Source organism: Vigna angularis, chromosome 4 (assembly GCF_016808095.1).
Source record: "Vigna angularis cultivar LongXiaoDou No.4 chromosome 4, ASM1680809v1, whole genome shotgun sequence".
Classification (NCBI taxonomy): Eukaryota; Viridiplantae; Streptophyta; class Magnoliopsida; order Fabales; family Fabaceae; genus Vigna; species Vigna angularis.
The window spans coordinates 20,183,747-20,195,570 of NC_068973.1; the positions used below are offsets into that span (position 1 = coordinate 20,183,747).

Sequence of the window (11,824 nt, forward strand, 5' to 3'; positions counted from 1 at the left end):
CTGGTTTGGATTATTAAATATGAAACATTTTGTTTTAGTAACATAATACTATTGTGGATATTCAATTACTTTAACCATTAACAAATTTTACGTTAACCATTAACAAATTTTGACTAAAAACGAAATTAAAATTTTTATACTAAAATTATAATTCTTTTTATTTTACTGAAATATGTCAATTTGTTATACTGAAGTCATTATTTATCCTTTTTTTCGTCCTTTAAATTTTATTGATAGAAATTTATTCCAATTTAAAAAAATTATCATTATCGATAAAAACTAATACATGCAATTGAGAAAAGACTATACGCATTGACAAAACACACAATATATATATATATATATATATATATATATATATATATATATATATATATATAAATATATATATATATATATATATATATATAATATTCTCAAGATTTATAAATGATATCGTATTCAATTAACCAATAAAATAGACAGTATAGATACATTGCAGTCTCATACTATCTAAAAAATTGAAATAGTTAAAATGTATATAATTAAGAGAAGAACATAAGATTGGATTATCCATCTCCTTTTCTAATCCAGAATCGTTTCTATTGATAACTAAAGTGTTTTTGCTAGTCAACTCCTTTTAAATCTTACACTGTGTCATCTTCCAACAATGAATTTTTGATATACATGAGTGTGGAAAATATCTAGTTAATATTTTTCGAGTTGTATTTATTGATCATAACGTAGACGTGACCATGTATTTTTCCCTCACTGGTGGTTGGTTGGCTATATGTAATGCTTAAGCTAATAGTAACATGTGAAACAATTCATACATGTTAAGACTTAAGTGGGAAAAACTTCCTAATTAAGAGTATAAATTCCTCTATAAGCCTATGTATTGTTTGTAATGATTTGGAAAGTTCATAGAGAGTTTTAGTTTTTGTCTTTATCTTTGTTCCAGACAGGAGGTCTTTTGTTCAAAATTGCACTTGAATTTTCCACGTTAATGAGAGTCTCGGTTTCATTGTCTCTTGCCTGAAAATAATAAAGACATGACGAAACACAGCGAAATTTTTAGTCCATGACCGACACAAAAAACACAAGAACATGAAAACTGACATAAAACAAACCTGTGATACTTGACCACCACCTTCGACTGGTTTTTGTTGACTCTCAAGAACACAACAGTAGGAATATATAATCATCCCAACCATAGCTACCATAATTCCCAATATGTTCCTCCAACTGAAAGGATCATGGACAATAATATATCCAAAAGCCAATACAAGACATGTCTTTAGATGTCCAAGAACCTGATAGGTCACTGGAGATGTCTTTCCAATTACAAGAAATGTACTAAAATTCACCGCGATAGAGATCAGACATGAAAGAATAATGACAATCTACAATGCAAAAAAGAAAAAATAAATAAAATTGAAAGGTCATTATTTAAGAAATAATTTATGTTTAAAAGTAAGCACACATGTCGACTATTTAAATCTCACCGTCACTTTTGTCGTGTATTTGAATGAAAAAACATTTAAGTTTGTCAGAAGTTTATCCAAATATGGTCCGGAGATTAACAATGTAGCTGCTTGATATATACATGACTGGTACAGAAGTTGGGTAGAAGAAACCTTAAACTTCTTCTGTATGGTATTTGTCATCTGAAAGGGACTAATTAAGATTTCAACAAAGTACATCAACACTAAATTAATGTAACATCCAAAAAATAAAAAAGGACCAACCTTTTCTTAAGAACTCATATGAAATATATGTGTGTGTTTTCTCATCGTCAGAATAGATTTATACATACAAAAATATATGTATATATAAATAGAAGTTGCATTAATCTAAAAGAAATCTATCTTCTCACATGATAAATGAAACATAGATTGACATGTTTATTTGTGATGTAATTATTGTCATTATTATGCAGAAACAATCATACACTTAATGATATATTTTATGTGGCATTATGAAAATTAGTTTGAAAATACTAACAATTAATGCATGTAATCTACATCACAAAAAATATTCTTTAATTTGATTTTGAAAAGTATTATATTGCTTCAGAAATTGAGGAGTTAAGAGGAGTGAAAATTTCTTTAAGGATACAATCTGAGCAACACATGTTGTAATGATTGCCAGCAAAGACAAGAAAGCTCCCAAAGCATTAAGCTGCAAATCAGTAATTGTAGCAATTCCAACACCCACAAGGAGGATCACAAGAGAAAATTGTATTCTTTTACTGCAAAAATAAAACAATGAATACAATTGAAATCATTATCAATTATTAATTATTACAGTGGCATAAATAAAACAAATCCTGAGTAATGGATAAGGGTAATATCAATAATAATTAAGGACAAAATAACAAGCCAATGGAACTAATAGCCTTCAAATTTGTGAGATGCTAGAAAGGTCAACAAGAGGCCTAACATCTTGACAATCATATAAAAGACATGACTTGAAATTAATTATAAATCACTAATGAACTAGTTTCTTAAAAGTTAGCAAAGGAAGAAAGAACAACATTAAAAGATAGCTACACAAAATAATTATTTAATGAAACTTACACAAGTTACTATAAGAATAAATATTTAAAGAGATTAAAAGACTGAACAAGACCTGAACTTCTTTCCAAGAAAAAGGATCTCTAATAGAATAGTACATGGGATGATTGCCAGCTTAGTCATCTGAATGCAAATGCAAAGAGCTTGTGTCAAAAAACCTTGAAAAGCTGCTTAAAGAACAAAAATCAAAATGACACATGAGAAAAACATAAAGAAAGAACATGCATCATCACCTGATAGAACCCGACAGAATTGAAGCCCAAACTCAAATTTAAAAGTCCAATAGAGATTCCATTTAGAATTCCAAATCCCATCACCATTTTCTTCTCTAATGGTTTGTGCTCAAAAAATCTCAATTTAAGAGCCACATGAAGAGAACAAAATGTTACAAATAGATGCCAACTTGTTAAAGTTGTAGCTGCATGAAAATCCAAGTATATGTATAAAAACCTTAACTAAGATATTACACTTCTATCAAGTAATTTTCACTTGAATTGAAGGCATAAAAGATTATATATAGGTATCTAAACAACTAATTAGAACTTTTTTTATCCTTCAAAAATTATCACCTTTTTAGTGTCTTTTGGTTAAAGAATTTTCTATTTTCACAATTATTACCCTATTTTTTACATAATTTTACATATATGTTCATGATTAGAGAAAATAATGATACATTTATTTAATTTGCAAATACTTTTATGGTTTCCTTTCTTGCTTTTTCACTCTTATTCACAAAAAATCATCTTGTTTTAAAGGATTTGCATAGTTAAATAGAGAAAATAAAAGACAGAGAAAACACAAATCCTTTCACCTATTCCTGCATAAATATTAAAAATAATGTAATAGTTTTTAATTAGAAGTTAAAACAATATGTTTTCTCAAACTAAACAAGTAAGATATTGTTTTATTCATTTTTTTTCTCCATTAAAATTCTCCTTCAGAATTAATCCAATTTGAAACGAACACTAAATACAGACACATTTCTCAACAATACCTCAAATAACGGCTTGCCATGGTATCATCTTATTAAATTATGAAAAAAGTGAACGAGTCAGATGAGAACAAACTCATTGTAATTGTCACCAATAACATACACAGACAAATAATTGGTAATTTCTATATCAGTTTGCAAAGAACCAAATCCTTTATGAACTTACCGAAAATGAAACGCAATGAACTCATCAACGTTTTATTGCAAATCACAATCGACACCGATGACACCACTGACAAACTCAGTGCGCCAATAGTTCCCAATTGAAATTTCTCTCCCTCGCCCATCTTTTCCTTTGTTGTTGCCCTAAACAAATCAAAACACAAAGGAACAAAATGAAGAAAAATGTCCAAATATTGCAGATTTAATCAAAAAATGAAAATAACACAACACGTTGGAAAACTTTACACGAGGAAGATTTGATATTGGGAGTGAAACAAAATGGGTGTCAACGGATTGTGAGAAAAAGCTCTTGGATCTGATGATTGTGGAAAACCTACAATTCTGGGGTTATGGAAGTTTGCAGGAACGGATGAACTCAATGATTAGCACGCATGCAGAGGTAAAGCGTGGTGTAGTAAAATGGAACATGAATGAGAATGAAAACAAAAAGCGAATTGAATTGGAAAATCCGAAATGGAGGAAGGTGGCATTGATGGCACAGATGTAAGAGCTAAAATGCAAATTAGAAGGTGTTTCTTCTTCTTCTTCTTGTTAGTTACATTTACGGAGAGAAGGAAAGAGTTAATTTTAGTGTCCAAAAGCTAATTAATAATAAACATTACATCGTGTTTGGAACTTTACTAAAATATTCTTGGTTTTATATTGCTTAGTTCTTAGTTTTTACCTAAAAAATGGTGGATGGTGATGCACCTTTCTTGATGTTACCTTGTATCCATAAATAATTGTAATTTACACAAGTTTATTTATTTATTTTTGTAGTGTATAGCCATTCATTTACTAATGAACGTTCTCATAAAATAACTCTCATTCTACTTATTTTTTAAAATAATGTTAAGGGTACACATCAATAGATTTTTTATACAGTAAGATATATTTTTTTAATTATTATTGTGAATTACATTTAAGATCATTTATAACTGTTTGAGTAGAAAATGCTTTACCCTTACATTGCAGTGAAATTAAGTTTGATTTTTCTAGCATTTGTATATGAAAAATGTATACTAGTAATAGTTAACTAGTAATTAATAATAAATTATTTTATAAAAGAAATTAGTACAAAATAAATTATAATATGGGAAGGTAATATGAGTTTAGGAATTTCTTAAACCTTAGGACTGGGTACAGTTCACTTAAAAACTCTAAACTAAAGATTATTTATATTGTTTTGTACTTCAAAAAAATTAAACTATTTTTACTAAAAAATCAATTTAACTGTGAACTGTGGTTTAGGTCATTCTTTATCACAATTTTCTCCCCGTCTCTTACATCCTACGTTGCTTTCTCAACTCGCGCCTTGTTGAAAGCTTGCCGCCGTTAAAGGCTCGTAACCGTCGAAGGTTCTCCACCGTCGAAGGCTCGTCACCGTCGAAGGCTCGCCGCCGTCGCCGTCGAAGGCTCGTCGCGGTTGAAGACTCACCGAAAGCTTTTCCGCATTCTGCCGTCGCCGAACTGTCGGCTCTACCACAGGTTTGCCGTTGTCTCTCTAATTGCCACTGTCGAAGACCCATTTATGCTGTTTCCTTAATGTTTGCTGTTGAAAAATTGGTTTTTGTTGTTGTGATTCTAGGTTGTTTCTCCTTGTTTCCTTTGGCTCGTGGGTTAAGATTAAGGAACTCTTTGAAGATTAAGGTTCTAAATTGTGGTCGCAGAGTCTATTTTTGTTGAGTTCTTGGTATTGCAGCTACAATTGTAGTTGTGGACTGTTTTTTTAAAATCTTGTTCAAGGTTTAAAAGATCTAAAGACTCTTTCAAGGTTTCAAAAATGATTTGCATCTGCAATTGTGCCACAATTTCAAGGCTTTTTGGGGTCTCCAGTTATAAATGGGGCCGCATTTGTTGTATTTATTTAGTTTTCGGTAATGCATGGACTGTGTGATAAAAAATAAAAGCATTTGTTGTATTTATTTAGAGCCTTGGACTTATGGTTTAGTTTCAAGTGAGGAGAGGAACTGGAAAAAAATAAAAGCATCTTTTTTGAGAAGAGAACTCTTAATTGGAGGGGGAGGTATTTGAGGTCCTCATTTTCCATTCCCTCTAAACCTTTGAAGCAAACAACAAATTTTATTCAAATCCCTCTCTCCTTCCTTGTTTTTATATCTGTGTTGTACGAGGATTTGATCCCATGAACTGTAGTTTAAGTCATTTATGCAGAATATCCTTAAAATCTAAGGAAAAAAGATAAAAATGCTATATTTGTATTGATTTCTTGATTGGTAAATTGGAATGAAACTATTGGTGTTTTAAGGAAAAAATTTAAATACTTCAGGAACTGTGTTGATCTTTAACCCAAACCTATATTATGCCAATTACTAAATTGAAAATTTAACTTTGATTAGAGAACACCAAAAGCACTAAGGGATTTCTATCTACGTTTTGTCCTTGGCATTATACTTACTTTATCTGTTAATATTGGGTTTTCGTTAAATTTCCTTTTTAAGTATTTGGTTGAGTTAAATTTTTAAGTATCTCACCTATCCCCATCTTTGTTAGCAGTAGAGCTCAGCGCTGAAACACTGGAGGAGTCGGCTTCAATATTGGTGAAAGAACTGAAATTGAAAGGAAAGGAAACTCTTGATGTGTTGAAAGAATTGGCTGGACCGTGAGCAGTATACTACACTATAAAAATAGTTCAATGAACCACACTACACTATAAAAATAGTTCAATGAACCACACTACACTATAAGTGAACTAAAAAATAGTTCGGTTAATTCAGTGCAATTTTCCTAAACTGATTTATAGTTAAACTGGTTTATAGTTAACTATAAACTTTTACAGTGCAGTACACTATAGGACAGTTTGCCCACCCCTACCTATACCTGCCATCTCAGTCTAACGCAACGCATCATCTTCGACGACCAATGAACCGTATTCCGATTTGAATCTGTTTTCCGATGTTGGCCTTCTCCAAGTTCAGGAAAGCAGCGGAGGTCTCATGCGTATTCCGTCGAATCCAAAAGCCTCCCACATACCTCCGAAGATTTTCCCTTTCGTCCGAGGAACCTCCTTCTTCGGACCCGCAGTTTTCCCTTCGTTTATGCATCTTGCTTGCCCTCAAGTTCGATTCCTTATCCACCATCAAATACCGTGCTTTGGTGAGTGCGGTCCTTTGCACCAACAACTGGTTTTCTCTTTACTGGGAGGCCCTTGAGTATCTCAAGAAATCCGGAGTCTTGATAACTTCTGATTCGGTTTGTGTTTTGATTTGGGCCTATTGGCGAGTGGGTCTGATCGAGAAGGCTATAGAGTCGTTTGGTAGAATGGGTGAGCTTGGGTGCATGCCCGATGCTCGTGCCTATAACACCATTTTGGATATTGTGTTTCAGAAAGAGTTGTTTGTGTTGGGTTTTGCGGTATATAATCTGATGCTTAAGTCCAACTGTTGTCCTAATGAACGCACTTATGGCCGGCTGATTGGAGGGTTTTGTAGAAGTGATGATCTTAATGGTGCTCTTGAGATGCTCAATGAGATGCGCCAAAGGGATTTAGAGCCGAGTGTGATGACAATTTTAGCTATTTTTTCTGGTCTGTGTCGTAGGGGGAGGGTACATGAGGCACACAGAATGTTTAATGTGATGAGAGAAAGTGGGCGCAAGCCTAATTTTATGGCTTATTGTGTTTTGTTTAATGGGTATTGCAAGATGGGGAGGTTAGATGAAGCTGTTTCGATTCTGCAATTGTTAGAGAGAGACAGGTTACCCCTTAATTTAAAGGGCTACAGTCATCTGATTGCTGGCTTTTTTAGGGAAAGGAGATACAATGAAGCGCATTCGTGGTATGGAAGGATGCTAAAGGAGGGTATTGTTCCAGATATTGTTTTGTACACAATTATGATACGGGGTTTGTCGAGTGAGGGCAGGATTGGTGAGGCTGTGAACATGTTTTTTGAGATGACCCAGCGAGGCTTAGTTCCTGATGCTGTTTGTTACAATGAAGTTATTAAAGGTCTCTGTGATGCTGGTCTTTCGGATCGAGCAAGAGCTCTCCAACATCAAATTTCTGAGCATGAAGGGTTTCATAATGTTTACACGCATACCATTCTCATATGTGACATGTGTAAGAGAGGAATGATTGCCGAGGCACAAGAAATATTTAATCAGATGGAGAAGCCTGGATGTTTACCTTCAGTTGTAACCTTCAATGCTCTTATACATGGACTATGCAAGGCTGGTAAACTGGAGGAGGCACAACTCATGTTATACAAGATGGAGATTGGGAGAAGTCCTTCATTATTCTTCCGGCTTACTCAGGGTTCTAATCAGGTTTTAGATGGTGTTAGTCTCAAGAAAAAGGTGGAGCATATGTGTGAAGCTGGACAGATTTTGGAAGCTTACAAGCTTCTCACACAACTTGCTGATAGTGGGGTTGTGCCTGACATTGTGACGTACAATATTCTGATCTACGGCCTTTGCAGAGCTTCTAATGTTGATGGTGCGTTAAAGCTTTTCATGGATATGCAGAAAAAGGGTCTATCACCTGACTCTGTTACTTATGGGACATTGATTGATGGGCTTTTCAGGGCTAAAAGAGAAGAAGACGCCCTGAAGATGTATGACCTTATGTTAAAGAAGGGATGCCAACGTAGCTTTGAAGTTTATAAAGCACTTATGACTTGGTTGTCTAGAAATAGGAAGGTCTCACAGGCTTTCAGTTTTTATTTGGATTTTTTAAAGAACGTTCGTGGCAGGGAAGACAATTCAATCAATGCTTTGGAGGGATATTTTGTCAGAGGAGAAGTAGAACTTGCAATTCAAGGTTTACTAGAACTGGACTTCAGGTTTAGAGATTTTAATTTAGCTCCATATACAATTCTACTTATTGGATTTTGTCAGGCAAAACAATTAGATGAAGCATTGATTATATTTTCTGTTCTCAATAAGTTCAATATCAATATCAATCCTCCAAGCTGTGTATATTTGATCGAAGGTCTCTGTACAAAAAGAAGGCTGGATGATGCAGTAAACATCTTTCTTTATACTCTTGACAAAGGTTTTATGTTAAATTCAAGAATTTGTGAGCAGCTCATCAAGTGTTTATTTTGTTCCCCAGACAAAAGGGGTTATGCTATTCATCTTCTTCGTAGGATGCAGTCTGCTGGATACCATTTAAATAATCTGTTAGAGAATAAATAACACTGACCGATCAAGATGAATGAATTGCTTGATTCAGCGCTTTGCACATCCCCATCAAGTAAAGAGAAGATACTATGAATCAGGAGACTCAATATTCTTTCTAATGAGCCAAAGGTGTCCTTTAATTCGTATGTATGTCTTGAATGTTAAATTATGTCTTTCCAGACTTATAAATGTAAAATTCATTGGAATCAATTGAAATATATATCTTTGCATTCTTGCTTCTAGAATTTTACTTTGCACTCGGACTTGAGTTGTCTAACCTCCAGTTGAAAATATAAACACTTCATTTCTCTGAATTTTGTTCATTGTTGAAAGAATTTGAAAAGCGAGTGGGAGAGCTTTTGAGCTTTAGATGTTGTGAAGCTTAGCTGGTATGATATATAGAATTTAGTAAGAGAAAGAAACAAAAAATAGGGCAAAGAGGGGAAAAAAGAAGAATAAAATAGAGGGGATAGAGAGAAGAGGAGACATTTATAATAGAGGGGAAAAAAGACTCTTGTAATAGTTTAGTTTTGGAAATTCATTCTTTGTATAGATAGGAAACATTTATCCTGTGGAGGGGGAACTTAGCTCCCTTGGAGGCTTTGAGTGTACAGATTGGAGGAATAATAACAGATTTACTCAGTTTTACTATCTTTTCTTCTCGTGTGGTGTGTTAGTGAAGCGTCTAGATAGATTTCTTACCAAGAAACCTATTTGTAGTTTGTAGTCTTTTTTATTTATAGGGGAAATGAGGTTTTCATTACATGAGATTACAGAAATTGAAAAGCCCTTTCCTAGATATTTTTAAATTCTTTCCTTTTTAATATAACATTTGAAATGGTTACTTTTCTGGTTTCCGCAAATAGGTTACTAGGTTACTGAAAATTTATGATGAGTACAATAGATGGGTTTTCATCTCAAGTTTTGGTTCTTAGATTTGTCTTATTTTATTTTTACCTGTTTTGGATTTTTATGAATTTTAAAAAACGATATTTTTGTTTCTTCAACCCCACAGAATAATAATTTTAAACAGTAGATTGTAAATAGCTGTGAGTATGCTGATATTGAGGTTCTAAACTGGCTTATTTTTGGGTAATCTTGTATATTGACGTTCTCTATTTAGGATTAATTAGTACCATATCAAAATTAAAGGAATACATAGATATATGACCATAATTTGATCACAACTTAAAATTCAAACTTGGATATACAGTCCCTGGTAGGATATGTGTAGGGTTGTGAAATCATTTTCTATCAGATTGATTAATGTGTAAAGTGCATTGAAGATGTCGGGACATTATTGATGCCATTGTTCTTGACTATTTTCTTAACTTCTTGCAGTGCTCATGTTGCTGGGGAAATTTCTTTTGCTTTGACATTTGGCGTGCTTGTCACACTTGCTGAGTGATCCTTCGCATCAGACATTTTTGGGTTTCTTGTTTGTTGTATGCTTCATTACATTTCTCCCTCGGTATTTTCAAAAGCTTTTCTGCTAACCTTAGCATGGAGGAGGGAAAGAAGACTGCCATTGTCCATGTTGTAGACCAGCAGGCAAAGGCGAATTTCTTAAGGACAGTCACTATGTGATTCTGAATGAGAACTTGCCATGAATAAAATTTCATGGGGTTCCAAATGGATTCCAGGTCTTTTTCACATTTTAACTTGAAATGATCAAATTTAGTGATGTTTAGAGAATTACCTGTTTATATATCAAAGGAAGACATTTAGTTTATTACTTAAGAATAACATATCAAAAGCTAGGTTTAGTTTTTTATTTCTAGGTTGCTTATTGTTATGATTTTCTTTGCAAATGAGATGTATGCTCAGACTGATGATTGCTTATGTAACCTCATGTTCTGATGTCGTTTATGTAGTCCGGCAATTACAGCTCAATTCGCATAAGAGCCAGCCACAAAGCATGCACAGATGTCAAATATGTTTTAGGAGCCTACGGAAAATTCCTTTATTAGACTTATATTGTCCTCAATTTAACATGTTTTCTGTTGCAAAAGTTGTTGATCCTTTTTTTGAGTGCAGTTGTATCTTCAATATTGATCAGGTTAGTCAATCTTCTGTCCAATGATGCACACTATCTTTTCATTATTTCCATTTTAATTGATAGAATACATGGACATTTTATGCCTATTGAATAAAGCCTACTGCATAGCACTTACTAAAACTGTGGTTGGTGATCTTTGTTCTTTCATTTTCTGTAAGACTGATGAAAAGAAAAACATGTAATGATGACACTTCTACTCAATATTTCAGTTGTCTTTCCCCTTTTCTCCAAATAAATTACAATTCATTAATAATGTCAGTTGTCCTACACAACTATTTACTGCTACCTGCAGTCTATTTATACAGAACCACACCATTTGTATACTGAATTATTGAATAAGGATTTTGCTTCTTGTTTTGCAGCGTCAGTTTAATGGTTTCAACTCGTGGCTTCATTGCATTATTGTTATCTCTATTTTTTGTGTTTTATTATTACCTTTTAGCCTCATCATGATGTTGAGCTGCAGGAATACAAGACAATACAAGACTTTTCCTGTGATATGAGAAAAACAGTACATAATAGAAAAGAAACAAAAGCTAATTAGGAAGAAGAGAGATAGAGAAAGGAGGATAGAATTCTCATAAAAAACCCGAAATATAATATCCTCAGAATAATGAAGCTTCTTCATATAGTTTACATTGGAGTGTATAAAACAAAAAAGGCCGCATCTTTCTTCACCTTTATATTTTTCTTCCTGCACCCTCAAAGCCTTCATAAAATTACACTTTTACACCTTTCTTCTTTCATCACCCTCCACCTCCATTTGCACCATCCTCCTCTCACTCAACCATCTCCATTTGTTTTTTCCTTCATTTTCACACATCCCATCCACCTCATTCTTTATAATGGGTATTCCTCTTTGGAAATACCTTTAAAACCATTCATTATCAAATATTTTTTTATACATTCCAAAATAGGTAT

At 33.3% G+C, this 11,824-nt stretch overlaps 2 protein-coding genes across 7 annotated transcripts; one reads left to right on the forward strand and one right to left on the reverse strand.

Moving 5' to 3' along the window:
- Positions 1–526: 526 nt before the first annotated feature.
- Positions 527–4,294, reverse strand: LOC108331121 (UDP-xylose transporter 3). 2 transcript variants are annotated; one of them, XM_017565750.2, is made up of 8 exons: positions 3,955–4,294; positions 3,713–3,852; positions 2,789–2,973; positions 2,611–2,678; positions 2,098–2,230; positions 1,485–1,646; positions 1,110–1,382; positions 527–1,014 (listed from the first exon to the last, which is right to left on the reverse strand). In XM_017565750.2, exons 2-8 carry the CDS (start codon positions 3,831–3,833, stop codon positions 913–915), a joined length of 1,044 nt encoding a protein of 347 aa, XP_017421239.1. In that variant the 5' UTR covers positions 3,834–3,852; positions 3,955–4,294; the 3' UTR covers positions 527–912. The 2 variants fall into 2 exon arrangements, with proteins under 2 accessions (XP_017421239.1, XP_017421240.1); XM_017565751.2 differs by lacking the exon at positions 3,955–4,294 and having other exon boundaries at positions 3,713–3,948.
- Positions 4,295–4,940: 646 nt separating this feature from the next.
- LOC108331928 (pentatricopeptide repeat-containing protein At1g79540) lies at positions 4,941–10,878 on the forward strand. 5 transcript variants are annotated; one of them, XM_017566953.2, is made up of 4 exons: positions 4,941–5,196; positions 6,223–8,973; positions 10,186–10,487; positions 10,719–10,878. In XM_017566953.2, exon 2 carries the CDS (start codon positions 6,622–6,624, stop codon positions 8,857–8,859), a length of 2,238 nt encoding a protein of 745 aa, XP_017422442.1. In that variant the 5' UTR covers positions 4,941–5,196; positions 6,223–6,621; the 3' UTR covers positions 8,860–8,973; positions 10,186–10,487; positions 10,719–10,878. The 5 variants fall into 5 exon arrangements, with proteins under 5 accessions (XP_017422442.1, XP_017422441.1, XP_017422444.1 ...); XM_017566952.2 differs by having other exon boundaries at positions 6,220–8,973; positions 10,186–10,737; XM_017566955.2 differs by having other exon boundaries at positions 6,223–8,991; positions 10,186–10,737.
- Positions 10,879–11,824: the final 946 nt, after the last annotated feature.